We start from the raw sequence: 15,375 nt of genomic DNA on the forward strand, positions 1-15,375 counted from the left end.
ATCTTGTTGGTTAAGACTCTTTGAAGGCGTGTGATTCAGTGGCACGGAGCTCCTGGAGGAAGCAGGCTGAGGAGGGAGCAGAGACGGCGCTCGTCTGCTGGTGGAGCCCAGAGAGGAGGTGCGAGGGTTAAAGCTGAAGGCGTTGTGGTGAAGACTTCAGGTGGATTCCGTAGTTCGCCTCCGTCCAGGTGTTCTCATCTCATCCTGTCATCAGTCGGCGCCACTGGAATGATTGACGCTGCAGAAGCACGCCACTGCTCTTGTTTTGAGTAAATGTGTCTGTTGATGTCATCCTCAGTTTGACTCCTGCAGCCTGAGGCAGAGGCGTGGAAGCACACACGTTTGTGTTTCCTTGTTTATGCTCAAGTCAAGAGAGCGTGTTGGTAATATGTTCGAGAGAGGAACGCGCCTGCCAGCGAGCAGAATCATGGGACGTATGATAACATCCACACGTCTTCGGTTGCACGAGTATCAAATACCACAGAGACACAGAGGGAACCAGCTGGTTTCACCAACCCCCTCATGGACATCTGACCCCCCCAGTTTGGTTTGTCTGGGCTTCGTCTTCCTCACCCACCTTCCAGCGTCTTTGACTTCATCCTGCTGTCCAGCATTGACTGGATGATGGATGGGACTCTGCTCTGTCTCCTCCCTCTAACTCTCTCTGTCTCCCTCGTCTGATGAGCATCCAGGATGTCAGATATTCTGGCTCGAGCTTCCAAGCCTTCAATCACCGATGATCTCTCCCTTCGCTTTCATGTCTTTTTCTGTTTGTAAGTTTTTTTGTTGACGGGGAAGCTGTGATTTCGAAGGAAGTTTCACGCTAACCGATGGTCAGTGAACGCAGCTGTTAGCTAGCAAGTGGAGAAGCTGGGGAAAGAGAAAACGGATCAAAATGCCAGTAGTTTTGTATCGTAGGACTCAGTTTGTGGACCCTTCAGCGTGAATGCGTCCCGCATCCTGGCTGATGGAGTCAAACCCGTCACACAGGAACCCACAGACACACACACACTCCTGCTGGACCACAAACCTCATCTGTGTCTGTTTGTTGTGACTTCTTTGAGCAGAAAATTCATAAAAATTTTTTGAAATTCAGAAAGGCCATGATTGGTAGAGCAAGAAATACTAAAAATGATATATTTATGGAATAAGAACATGAAAATGATTAAGAAGTTTAAAAGAAGAAAAAGATGGAAGACCCTCAGGCTTCCCTAGGGCCCTGCGCCCCAGGTTGAGAACCTCTGCTGTGGCCTCCTACTCAGCACTGGTCTGGTGTCTCTATTGACCGTAGAAGAGCCTGGGGGAGGAAAATGAGCCCCTGTACCTGTAGAAGGCTCTGGAGAGCCGGCAGTCACACGGCTCCACCTGTACGACGCCATCCCCACAGGGATGTGGGCGGGGACGTGGCCCGCGAGCGGGGACGGAGGGACAGAGGGAAATACTGATGTTGCAACTGTGTGAACTCCTCAGTTACGCTGAGCGTTATTCACTGATGACCGCTGAGGGATGGCGGGTGGCCGCTTCACTTATGTAACGTTTTGAAAAGCGCCTTCGGGTAGTCTTCTCCCAGCGCCGGCCCGGCTGCTTCACTGACTTGCTGACTGGTTTGTTTGCTGTCTGCTGGTGTATTTATAACTCGGCGGCGTGAGCCAGATAGACCAGACAGAAAGATGAGAATTGATGACCTGCATCACCATGGGGACGGGAGGAGATGCTATCACTGCCAACTCATTACACACACACACACACACACACACACACACGTAGAGAGAGAGAGAGAATATGTTTAATGGGAGGTGACACACCAAGGAGGGACATGGTGGTGGAACGTGTGCACGCACGCACGCACGCACGCGCGCGCGCGCGCGCGCGCAGGCTGCAGTATCCAGGTCACTGCAGTACGGAGATGTGACCAGAGCTGTTTATCAGCGCGGCGAAGGCCAGCGGGAGCTAAATCACAATCCGAGAGCTCTCGGAATCGATTCCAGATGCTGCTGTGGGGTTTGGACCCCCTGAATACATTCTTCTTTGTAACAGGAATGAAAATGATGCAACCAGAACTGTTCTGGTGGTTCCGTTTCTCTGACGAGCAGCACCAGGTGGAATGAGGTGGCAGGTGCAGCAGCCCTCCGCTAGCGGATTCAAGAACTGCAGTGTTAGCAAGTTGTTGTGAACCTGGAGCCCAGCAGAAATTTGAGCTGTGACCTGAATAAAACTGCAGGGGTTAAGAAGTGGTGGCGCCACCATCCAGAGCTGGTGGGCCAGTGAATAAACGATAAAACTCCTCAAGTTGGGGGCCACATTCAGGTGTGTCCAGCTCTCGCAGGTGATGGAAATTAGCGGCTAGACGTTAGCTCGGAAGGTAGCTAAGGTGACTACTGTTGTTTTCACAAGTCGTGTTTTAGACTTCTGTTTGTACTACAAAATTGCTCAGGTTCCATGTCATTTCACTGTTGTTCTTATTAATTGATAATCTGGTGACAGCGGTTATGTCTTAGGTCATTTTGGCGTTTGTCTCGTCGAGGAATCAGTTGCCTTCCAAGCCCAGCGTTGGTGTTGAGGGCTCATGAGGCACTGCCTTGCTCCTCCGTCTGACAGGAGGGTTTCTCTCCAAGAGTTCTGAATGTTCGCGCTGCAGGGTGACATCCAGCAAGAAGCATGTCACTGTTTTAAGATCATAAAATATAATATAATAAAAACAGACTCAAGACAAGACGGATGTGTCAAACCCTTTCATCCAAAACAGGACCGTAAACCTCCACTTGACGCCGTCTGTGTCGATAAAATGACATTCGATGGAGAGGAAGCCTCTGCCGGCGGGAGCAGCACGAACAGCCTCATGAATCTCATTGCGCCACCACTTACTTTGACCTCTGACTTTGTGCACGTCAATGTCTAAAAATAGTCTGTATTTATTTATTTAGCCGCCTCTGAGCTGTCAAAGGAAGGAAAGCCGGTCACGCTGGGGGGGAATTGGATGGCACCTGGGAGGGAGAGTTCACAGATTGAAGCGCAGCCTCGGATTAAAGGGCGCAGATTAGCAAGTCTGCAGCGCTGCCCGGCGGGTTAGAAGTCGAGGAGAGGGGCGCGCCTGCTGTGTGTGTGTGTGTGTGTGTGTGTGTGTGTGTGTGTGTTGGGGGGGGGCAGATACAGAGTTGGCTAGCTGTCATTTTCTGTCACTAGCAACTGTCCCCAGCTGTCTAACACACACACACACACACACACACACACACACACACACACACACACACAAGACCAGCTGCTCTCAGCTGTCTGACTCACTCACTCACTCACTCACTCACTCACTCACTCACTCACTCACTCACTCTCTCTCTCTCACACACACACACACAACCAGCTGCCCTCAGCTGTCAGTGTATCTCAAGTCTTTCCTGGTGGTCCCAGTAGTACACACAACCCTAACCCTACGCACACACACACACACACACACACTAGCAGTGTAAGTGTAATGCTACGTGTGTGGTTCTCTGGGTTCTACCTAGGAACGTTCTCACAGGTGGAAGCCAGGATCTTGTCACCTGAGCTGCTTCGCCAGCAGCGTCTCAGCTAACCGTTTCCTCGTTTACCTCAGTACACAGGCATCGGGCTTTGTGGTCGTACGCCTCCGTGTTTGTGTCTCGTTTCCATCAAGAGATTGTGACGCCCATTGTGTTACCACACGATGTTAAAAGACCTCGAATGTTGAATTTAGGCTCATTTGAGTTTGTTTGCTGATTGTTGCATTCCTCTTCTTCTTCTTCTCCACTGCTATTGTGCGTTGCCATCCCGCCATCCTCCGACCAAAATATGCACCACGTAACCACATGATGGAAACAGCCGAAATCCACATTTTCTCTTTTGTGGCATTTGTAAAATTCACTTCATCCATTTGATACTGGATGGAAACATGGGGACTGTGACCTTTGACCACCAAAGACTTTTCAGTTCGTCTCTGAAGGGTTACTGCTGTGTTCCTGAGTGGAGCCTCGAACAAAACCATCCGTCCATCCATCATCCATCCATCCACTCACCCTCCATCCACTCACCCTCCATCCATCATCCCTCCATCATCCACCATCCATCCATCCCTCCATGTTCCCCCTCTCCTCCTGTTCAGGGTGGTGGGGGTGGAGCCTATCCCAGCAGCCTTCCCCCTGGACAGGTCACCAGTCCATGGCAGGGCCAACACATAGAGACAGACAACCATTGGCTCTCCCAGCCACGCCTACGGTCAATTTAGAGTCTGGATTAACCTGGTCCCTCTTGATGTCTTTGGACTGTGGAGGAAGCTGGAGTACCAGAGAGAACCCAGCAGGAACAGGGAGAACATGGAGACTCACCCAGAAAGACCCCGTGCTGCAGCCGGGGCTCCACCCACAACCTTCTTGCTGGGGGGCCACAGGGAGGACCACTGCTCCACCCTCAACCTTCTTGATGGGGGGCCACAGTGAGGACCACTGCTCCACCCACAACCTTCTTGATGGGGGCCACGGTGAGGACCACTGCTCCACCCACAACCTTCTTGATGGGGGCCACGGTGAGGACCACTGCTCCACCCACAACCTTCTTGATGGGGGCCACGGTGAGGACCACTGCTCCACCGGGCCGCCCTCTCTAACAAAACCAACGTACAGAAAAACACAGCTGCTTTTATTTTGACGGTAACTGATCCAGGATCAGGCCTGACCAGGGGACCAGGTTTCTGATTATCACCGAGTAACATGAAGGCTCAAGTTATCTGAGAAGGAAAACTGGACCAGACTGGACTGAACCAGCATGAGTCTGTTCAGTTCTACATTCCACACTTGCTGGTTTAGATGACAAGTTTCTGAACGATGGAGCTGAGTCCCTGCGAGTCTCTGGACCACCACGTCGCTGGTGTTTGAATAGCAGACGTCATCAAACGAGTCTTCAGGTTCTCTGTCACTTCATTACCTAAACGTTCTCTTTATGGCAGAGATATTTACTTTAATGATCTTCAGTCACTTTAACTTTTTTACAAGCTGAGTTTTAATTCAAGAAAAAGAGCCAGTTTGTTGTAAAACAGAAAATCCTGCCCCAGTCTGACATCCAAACGGAGGATTTTGTGTACTGTTAAATACACCATGCAGGACTGGAGGTATTCACACTCATACACACATGCACACGCGCGCAGTAGGAGGGGTGGAGAAACGAGAGCCGTCTAATCAGAGTGAGATGTAATTATCGCCGCCACCTCCACCTTCTTTAACGATGACGACGTTCCTCTGATGCTTCTCCCTCTCTGATTGTTGCGTCTTTCATCTTCTGCAGCCGCTGCAGTCTCCTAATTAGACTACAGAGATGCACCAAGCCTCGCTGCTCTTTCCCCTCATGAGCTGTTGGCCGTCTAACACACACACACACACACACACACACACACACACACACACACACACACACACACACACAGGCGCACGCAAGTGAAAGTGCTGATGCTTCAAGGCTCGAAAACACAACTCTAATCAGAGTGGACGTGTGTTTGGCTGCGAAGACGAGCCGCAATCCCCATGATTCTCCCTGCTGCTTCAGTTATTTATTTATCTTATTTATTTATTTTTCTGCTTCGCCTCATATTAAATCTTCATTTTGAGGAACTGGAGGCGCGGCAAGTCCTGCGGGCAACAGAGGGGCTCGGTAAACGCCGACAGAAGGAACATTTTGCAGGATGTTGTTACTTCTTTCATCCTGATGAGGTTGGACTTTTTTCCAAACCTGCTGTCAAAACTCCGATGCGTTCCTGGTCTGACAGACGTTCCTGGTCTGAAGAGGGTTTGATGAACCAGGATCATGTTGTTGAGATAATAAATGGCGTCCCGGCGCAGCAGGTCGCTTGTGTAACTCAATCTGCCTCCAGAGGACCAACCTCCCCCGTGTGTTTGGGGGGCGATGGGAGGTCTGGAAGAGCTGCCCCACCCAGAGTTCACCAGGTCCCTCGAAGCCCCTCAGGTCCCAGCATCCCTGCTGAGGCGGCGCTGCACATCTGCACTCCAACACGCCTTCTGTCTCTGGGTTAGGGTCAGGGTTTTATTTGATCACTTCCTGCGTGTTGACACGATGATCTGGATCAGCAGATTCAGGTTTTCAACAAATGTGGGATCTCTGCTGGAGCAGCGCGGCGTTCCCTCCCGGCTGAGGGCTGACAGCAAGTTCACATGAATCAAAGGTTCCTTTTTTTAAATTTACACATAAAGAGACGCAACAACAGGAGACGAGAAGAAAACGAGCAAAAACGCTGACAAGATCAACAGTGGGATGAACGGTTCCAGCTCCTGAGGGACGGAACGTCACAACCGTCATGATCCCAGTCAACACACGTGAAGATGAAGAGCCGAAACCAGCGGCTGATGTCATTGATCAGCTGATGAGATGGCGTGGGGGGGCAGTGTTTTGCTGCTGATGTGGAAGTTTCTAAAACAACAAGTGAAGTGAGACTGACGGAACCTTCTGACTGCCCCTGAACGCATCAGTGACCTCATCAGTCACATCCTGTTCTAGGATGTTGTTTCCAAGGAGACCTCTGCCCATCCCGGTGCGGCGTTTAGGTTCATAAGTCCCACCCCCCAGCCCACCAGCGGTCAGGTGCCCGCTGATGTTTGGTGTTTTCTTGTCCGTCTCGAGTGTTTGAGGAGGCGGGTTCACATCTGCCTCCAGCTGTGGGGTTTTGTGTGACTCCTGCTATCAAAGGCGGAGGCGTGGAGGAGCAGCCGGAAAGTTCCGCTGGGAGCTGTTGTTCCTGTCAGCTGGAGTCCGCCTTGTTGTTCTCCTGTTTCTGAAAAAGTATCTGATTTATTTTGGTCTGTAACGTCCATGTTTGCTGTTCTGATCCTTGCCGCCGTCCTTTGATTCATCCAGGAGCGTTAGAGGCGAGCCTGGGACGGAGGAAACCTTCCTCTCCTCCTCCTCTTCCTCCTGCATGGTCACTCATCCGTTTACTCACCTGCGTTCTGGTCTCATTGTTCTGTGTGCAGACGTGTTAATCACACGTTTGATTAAGATCGGGAATGCAGACGAGTTTAATCCCGATTGTTCGATGCTGGTTGGTGTTGACTGTTTGGAAACTGGTCCGTAACCGATTGCAGGTTCTGTTCTGTGGGTGGAACATTGGCGGCGTCTGCTGGAACAGCAGCACGGTCCGACTCACCGCGCCAGCAGACCAACGTTCCTGGTCTTTCAGATCAAAGTCAAAATCTTATTTTGAAGGAGCTCTAATCCAGACTTCTGTCTCCTCCAGGCCTTTGAGCCGTGTTTGTCACCTGTCGGTCTGTGAGCTTCCTCAGGAACGCCACCGTTTTAGAAACCGCCCCTCCCTCAGCCCTCTCCTGTTTCTCAGGCCGCTCTCGTCCTGCCGGCGCCAATAATAGAGGCGTCAGCGGCGTCGTTGGGGGATTGGAAGGTGACAGGAGGGGAGAGAGCTAATGAGGGTTGAGTGCAAACAAGATTAGAGAGGGGAATTACAGAGGCGGTGACGGGGAGATGTCTATCTCTCTGATTGGTCGACGTGGGAATTCCATTCCGCTTCAGCCAGACCGGAAGAGGTGTTCCTGTGCCCTGATTGGCTGCTGAGGGGAATTCCGGTGGGCTATTTGTGTATGAAATGACAGAGCTGATGAAGTCTAAACTTCCTGCTCAAGTATTTTTAGAATTCAGATTTTCAGGTTTACACGATGGAGCACATGAACAGAATCAGCAGCTGCGTCCGAAACCCCAGCAACGCTCCTCCGCTGGCGGCCGCGTTTGTTCGTCAGGAGCATCTGACGCAAGCTGTGGAGGCGTTTCAGGAAAATGTGAGTTCACGGTCCGGAGTCACCTGAAGAGAAACGTTTTGCCAAATTGCAGTATTTTGTTTCTGAATGTTTTCTTCTAATTACAATATTTCAAAATTCAACAGATTCATGAACGCTTACTGATGAACTCGTGGAGCGACGTTTGCTCGTTAGCGCTAAAATGCTGATGAGCTTCAATGTTGAACTTTCCACAGTTCTCACGACTAAGTTGAGCATCAAAGTGGAGGTTTCTTTGTGTTGCCGAAGGTTCGTTCATGCCGGCTGAAGGAACAAAGCTCTTCCTCGAATCCTCATTGTTTTATTCTCCATTTTTTCCTGTTGTTATTTTGATCATCACTTCTTTTCCCAGCAAACTGATAAGAATTCTTCTAAAATGGCTGGTAAAAGCTAAAACAACCAGGAACTAAACGAGTTCTAAAATACATTCAGAACGAACAAAATGATTGATTTAAATGTCAGGGACCCTCAGAGGTCCACGGGCCCCAGCCTGAGAACCCTCGGATCAGACTGAGGCAGGGATTTTCCAGCAGGTGTTGGGTTTCCTGCCTCTTCTTGTTCTCTCCTATGTAAATGCACCCCCCCCCCCCCCCCAGCAGCGTCCTTGCCCTGTTATGTTGGAGTCTGTGTGTTTCAGTGTTTGATACCTGGGTTCCTGCCCACCTCGGGTGGGTGGAGCTTTTCCCGTGGGATGGAATCAAAGCTTTTCAAGAAATGTGATCTTTGCAAGCCTCCTCGCTCTTGTCCCCGATTCCATCTCACCTCCGTGTCTTCACTGCAGTACAGTGACGTGTTCGAGTCGCTCTCTGGTCTCAGGACGCCTGACTTGCGTCTCCTTCATCTGCAAAAAAACACAGGAAAACGTTGGAGGTGAGAGACGTCACAGCGGTGAAGAAACCAGCAGGGCTTCGTCACGCATCATCAGATCACAGCTAGTAGACGTCCAAGATGGCGTCTAAATGTGTCTGGGAGACACTGGTAGACAAACAGAAACCGCCTTGGTGTCTCTTCCTCTCTGGCTCCCGTCACTGTTCTCACTGCAACATCCAGTCTGAGGAGGCGAGACAAAGCAGGAAGTAGGAGGGAGGACGGGACACTTAGCTGTGGAGGTCCTCAGAGGCGTCGGCCATCTTTGGCAGGGCGACGACCGTCCACAAAGATGAAACTGGATGAGCTGAAGACGAAGCAGTGCTCACATTGTGACGTCTCTCCTTCCAGACCCCCCACCCCCACATCTCTAAATCTACTTTTACTGCCCGAGCAGCTGCTGCCTTCCCACCCAAGTCTCTTCACGCGCCGCCAGTGTCCGCTTCGCCGTTTATTTATAAAGATGTCCTTGCAACCTGATCCTGGGCTTCAGGGTTGTTGGTGTCATGGCGGGATATTTATGTTCCACGGCTCTAAAAGAGTCGGCGGGTTTAGCTGAGGGTAGTTTTACTTCCCCAGAGGAAGGCTGGAGGAGTGGACGCTCCTCTCGCTGCTGCCTTTGGAGAAGCTGCTGAGCTCAGCTCCACTGGCAGTGTTCAAGGGTGGATTGGTCGCGGCGTGTGGTGTCATTACGCCTCCTCTCAGTTGCTCCTCAGCACCTCCTGGAATTCCTGTCTAGAAAACAAACTGCTGTCAAGCTTCCAGTGCCTCTGAAAACAGTTTTCTTTTCAAATGTGACAAGAGTTTAAAATAAAACATAAAATAATTGACGACAAATGTGTGAACCCTCAGAACCCCGAAGCTTTTACCTCCTGAAAAATCTCCAAAATGCTGGCGTTTGTGTCAGGAGGTGAACTCATCCTGCAGCTTCAGAGGAGTTGACCCGTGTTGATGGGCGGCTAACAGGAACAGCTACAGAGTAATGAGGAGTAGTAGTACTAGCAGTAAATGTATTTGTACTTTAGTTTTCAGTTGAATCAAGTCCTATGATGACTTACACCTGAGAGAACCATCCCGGCTCGTCAGTATTGCTGTAGTAGAGGAGTGGAGTAGCGGGGCGGTGCTGTGTGCGGCCATGATGGACCCAGCTGAGAGCGTCAGTCACATGATCAGGACGTGACTTCTGCCAGGTCAAGGCTGGAAACTCTTGTCTAGTATTTGATAAATCTTTTAAGTTTCATTCTGAGTTTAACTTCTGCACTGGAAACTTCATGTGCCTGCACACCAGCTAAGCTCCTCCCTCCTCCTGCGGCCCAGGCTCTGATCGCCCTGGGTCAGACGACTGTCTCTTGGCGCCATTGATCTGGGCGGCGGTGTGGCCGTGTGTGGGTCCATCAGTCTGTCGTCAACAACACGTTCCTGGACTGACGTGACGACCTTGATGCTTCCGTCAGCTTTCCATCCAAACACAGTCTTTTTCAAATTTTCAGAAATTCAGTCGAAGAGGATGTGAAATGTTTGCGTGTTGCCACTAGGAGGTGTTTGTCCACGGAGATCAGCAGCAGGTGGCGCTGATTCTCCCGTCTGCCACTGTAGGAGAAGGAGGGAGCGCCAGTTCAACCTCATTAATCCCAATCACAAATGAAGGATAACAAAAACAACGGGATGGATGTCAGGCTTCGTCTCCGCCTTGTTCCCGGTTCCTTTATACGGGGACAACTGAGCTGTTACTATAGCAACGACAACACGCAATATGAGTTCCTACAGTTTTCATCCTAGAACTGTGACAGAGTGCAATATTTGCTTCACGTGTCACAGACACCAGTGGGTCACAGACTGCACTCATCGTGTTCAGACGTCCGTCGACGTCCCTGGTTCAGACCCTTGAATATCGCCATCACATGACAAGTCATGACAGCAGATATTCCTTCAAACTGGTGAAGCTCCATCATCTACGGAGGGAAGGAGGAGGAGATGTTGGCGAGGGAGGAGGGAGGCAGGAAGTGTTTCAGGAAGGGACATCCTGAGGTGATCCCGAAACAAAGCGAATGACAGATGGTGCAAGGCAATAATGGGAAAGGGGAAGGAGGAGGGCCGTTGCCCCCGGCAGCGCGGTTGAAGGTAGCCTACATGAAGGGAATGGCGCACAGCCCCAGCAGCCATCTTGAACTACTTTTGAGCGGCTAAAACTTTTAACAGTGGAAATGTGTAGAAGTGATTCAATCAATGAAGAACAAATTCCCAAAGCTAAGAGATGTTGTTAAACCGAGTCAAAGCTTTACTCCGCTGACTCAGCAGGGGAACGACAGAGTGGCGCTCGTGATTAAAAAGTTTTGTTCAAAGGTGACGCATGGCGAGGGCGAGGTGGTGACAACAAAGAGTGTTTGGTCAAAAGCTGCCTGGGAGGCCTTGTGTTGTTGCTGCCAGCGGATTCCTGCGGTGATTTCACTTTCTCCGGCTGCTACGGGGCAAAATGGCGCAGCAGTGGGGGTCTCTCCCGGTCCCTCGTCCTCTCTCTCTTCTATTCTTCTCACCGCTTTCTACCTTTCTTCTCTCTGTCGAAAGCTCTCAGGGGAAATGGTTTGACACACAAGCGCACAAACACTGGCGCAGGAGGGGATCCATGAAAGAGCCTGATGAAAAACAAACCCCCGAGCTGAGCCTCCGCGCCCACAATGGACACAAACTAGTGCGCGCATGCACACACACACACACACACACACACACCCTCACTCACTCAGTTTGACCCCTCTCACAATAGAGAAGGCATGCATTCATTAGTGCATCCAAGAAAGCTTTGACTGGTTCAGCTTTGTTTGCTAATCCGAGATCCCACCATATATCACCTTCACCTCCCCCTCCTCCCCCCTCCCCCTCCTCCCCCTCCTCCCCCATCCTCCCCCTCCTCCCCCTCCTCCTCACTGTCGCACCTCTTTCTCCTTCAGGCTCTTTCATGCTATCTGAAGTCATTGAATACCTGCCAATTACAAAAAAGTGAGAGTTCGGAAGTGAGAGCTAATCAGATTACTTACTAGCATTGATGATATGATCCCCCATCCCCCCACACACTCGCACACATTCCCTCGCACACACTCACACACACATTTCCTCACACACACACACACACTCACTCGCACACACACAAACTCTCACTCGCACACACACACGATAGATTTCTATCGACAACGAGCTTTTTGGGCTGTGAGGCGTTCAGGGTCTGAGGGTATGGAGGGATTGACTCCTGATTCCCCAGGAGGCTTTGCTGCTCTCTAACCTCCTCGTTTGTCTCCTCACAGATCTCGGCGCCACAATGGGACTAAACCTCTGAAGGGGGACCACAAAGACCTGGGACGCATAAAACTCAGGGAGGGGGAAGAAGAGGACAAAAGAGGAGGAGGGAGGAGTCCTGCCCGGGGCCAGGAAAGTAAAGGAGTGGGAGGAGAAAGAGAGAGAAGGAGGGAGATTTGAAAGGAGGGATTTGCTCAATTTGTCGGGGGTGCATGCTCCCCCCATACCCCCCCTTCCCCCCTCCCACTTGGACATCCTCCTTTTCATTTTTTTTCCCTGCATCAGTGACGGGTGGACAAAAGGACGGGAATGTGCAGTAAACTGAGTTCAGGGTGCCTGCGGGCCAGCAGGGGCCTGGACGTGAGACTCCCCAGGACTCAAGCCCTGGTGCTGGGCCTGCTGCTGGCCCTGGCCGCCTGCCTCCCTCCACCCGCCTCCGCCCAGCTGGAGATCAACATGATGATGGAAGCAGGTGGCGAAAGCGACAGTGGGCGTAGCGAGCTGGAGGCCTCCATGCACTCCTCGCTCCTCCACAACTTCCAGGAAGTTCCGGAGGGCGTTCGGGCGACGGAGGCCGGGGGCGACGTGGCGAGTCAGCAGAACGCTCCCACCGCCTTCCCAGACTCCTTGGCGGTGGTGGGCCGGATCTTCCAGATGAAGGTGCCGAACAAGATGGAGGATGTTTATCTGGGGGATATCATCAAGGTGAGCCCATTCCCTTTCCTCTCTTGGACACAGCCTGCCGTTTTAGCTCTCCCCTTTGTTGTTGTTGTTGTTGTTGTTGTGTCGACTCCTCCTCTGTTGCCATGGTGACCATGGCTTCCTCTGGAGGCTCAAATACGGTGAAATTTTGGCTTTAAAAGCCGGGAGGCTGCCGGTGCTGCTGTGACCGTCGTCCTCCCTTCAGTGGCCCGGCGCTCAGTCTACATCATTTACTTCCTGCTTCCTTCTGTCCTCCTCCCTCACCCGTAATTGCATGACCACATTTACGACTCTACCATCAGATGCTCGCCGTACTCCTCCACAACGTCCACGCCATATTTATCTATTGTGATGATGTAAAGATCGTGTGACATAAGCAAAGGTGCAAGGCCCCGCCCAGTGCTTCTGGCAGCTTTTTTTCTTCCTCATCACATTCCAGCCTTTCGCATCCTTCCTTTGGTGCCTCTCGTCTTCCTCTGCCTCATTCTCTCCGTCACACCCCCCCGCTGCTCCTTTCTTCCAGCCATCAAATCACATCAGGTCGTGCTCATCAAGTGGCGTGAAAACACACTTTAACCTGCGCTAATCAAAACAGGTTAGTTCAGACTTGCCAACATGCCAAATGTGAGTTGTAGAACAGGAGCCGTCTGAAGAGAGCAGCGGCGGTGTGTGAATGGCGGGCAGCGCTCTGTGTCTCTCCAAACGTAGGTGTGGTTTTTGGTTGAAGCTGCTGGTGAAAAATTGATGAATCTAAATGTTTCATGTTCAGAGACGAGTGATGGAGTCACAGCTGCTCTGCTTGTGGCCGTCTGGATGTGTGTGTTCTGACGGAGGAATTAAAGGTTGGGATCCAGATTTGATGTGGCGGCTGATAGCGAGTGGCGGGTCAGCCGCCTGTTGAGCTTAAGTCAATAACACATGGTCGTGGGGGCTGGTTTGGATACGATGGCCATGATTTAGAGACTGGCTGTTTCCTCTCGTCTCTCAGTTGTCCTCCTTTCATGGATGGATTCTCTTTCCTTAAAGATTATGGAGGCTTTGACCTTTGACCTTCAGACTCAGAGAACATGTTTGTTAGTGAAGACCCAGAGATCATGACTCAGCATGTCAACGTCTCCAGTATTCAAATCCAGACAGAAGTTAGTGGCAGACATGACGGTTTTCCTGCCTCCAGGTAGATGGTTGGTAGTGAAGCTCCGCCCACCCGTCACAGACGTGTCTGGAAAAAAAAGAGGTGAATCACTGCCTCTGTCCAAGTTTTGTGATCCCATCAATGCTGACTGGAGCTGATGAATACTTGTGTCGACTGCAGGGTCATGTGACCTGAGACTGAAAGCTACTTAGAGCTCCTACCAGATGCTGGCGGGTTTTTGGCAGGTGGGAGGAGATTCGGACTACAGAGTCAAACGTGATTCTCTTTGGGGTTCAGAGGGCGAAAACTTTCTAATTGACCTTAAATGCACCTAAATATCAGTACTGCTGGTAACAGTACTACTATCAGTAGTAGTACTGCTGGTAACAGTACTACTATCAGTGGTAGTACTGCTGGTAACAGTAATACCATCAGCAGTAGTACTGCCGGTAACAGCAATACCATCAGCAGTAGTACTGCCGGTAACAGCAATACCATCAGCAGTAGTACTGCCGGTAACAGCAATACCATCAGCAGTAGTACTTCCCCCCTGTCCAACTGGCAGCTTGACGCCATGTGAATGGCTAAATGGCTAAAAGGCTACGTGGCGGTGTGCTCACGGCGCTCAGCCAAAGGTGAAGAAGCTGGCTGGCTGTCAGAGCTGCACGCCTCTCCTCTCTCGCTCTGCCGGCTTCGCCGTACGTATCCAGCGGCGAGGAAAGAAATTGATTTGGCCTTTCGCTCCGCAACCTTGAGCGCTGACCTTCAACAAAATACCCGAGGGGTGCTGGCGCAGGGGTGGTGGAGAGGAAATGGAAGCTAATTAGAACGACGTATAATCCTGACTTTATTTTGGACGGTGTTGGAAGATGGCGGGAGGAGTGGAGGAACGGCTGCTAACTAGCAATGTAGCGCTGCACTGTAGCTTCTCACGTTCATCGAAATTCCATCATGGCCTGCAACAAAATACAGAAAGGAGCAATGTTTGTTCATTGGGTTAAAAAAATCACCATCCGTTCCTCAAATGTCACTAACCTCATCGCAGTATCAGTCAAAGTAACGTGGTATTTCCTCGCAGCTCGGTTTGCCGCCTCAGTCGCCGACATCAGAAACGCCAGTCTGGGCCTGAGTGTGTGTCCCATGTTTAGGATGATCGAGAGCAATGATGGAACCTCCCGCTTCCTAAAACATGGCGCTGATGTGCAGCAAACTGGAGTTCCTCGGTGGAAACGCTCTTGGCCTCTGGTCAACATGGAGGATGTTTCAAGCTCCAGAAACGGTGTGACAAGGATTTCCTATGGAAGAACAGGTCCTAGCGGGATGGAGCGTGTTGAAGTGGCGGAGGAACCGTGGGTTTCTGAGGTCCGATCAGAAGGTCAAAGATGAGCATGAAGGGTTGGACTCGTAGCTGAAGGCTCAGCCTCCACCTCGCCGCTGCTGACAGCTGTCACATTGTGTTAGAATATCATTAAAGGCTTGATTCTGCTCGCGTCCGCTGGAGCCACTCAGCTAAATTCTTCTGATTTCTGATTCTCTTTCATGGCGGCGAGACTTCTGAGCGCCATTTTCCTCCTTGAGAAGATT

At 51.1% G+C, this 15,375-nt stretch overlaps 1 protein-coding gene across 1 annotated transcript in view; it reads left to right on the forward strand.

The window, feature by feature from the left end:
• Positions 1-15,375, forward strand: part of dag1 (dystroglycan 1) — a 43,295-nt gene that overhangs the window by 10,522 nt on the left and 17,398 nt on the right. The window contains exon 2 of the mRNA XM_086200443.1: positions 11,966-12,662. Coding sequence (XP_086056569.1) covers positions 12,267-12,662 — 396 coding nt within the window. The 5' untranslated portion in view covers positions 11,966-12,266. The remainder of the gene's footprint in view (positions 1-11,965; positions 12,663-15,375) is intronic.

The sequence above is a fragment of the Aulostomus chinensis genome, chromosome 3 (assembly GCF_037954235.1).
Source record: "Aulostomus chinensis isolate RoL2024-O1b breed Wild chromosome 3, RoL_Achi_v1.0, whole genome shotgun sequence".
Taxonomy (NCBI): Eukaryota; Metazoa; Chordata; class Actinopteri; order Syngnathiformes; family Aulostomidae; genus Aulostomus; species Aulostomus chinensis.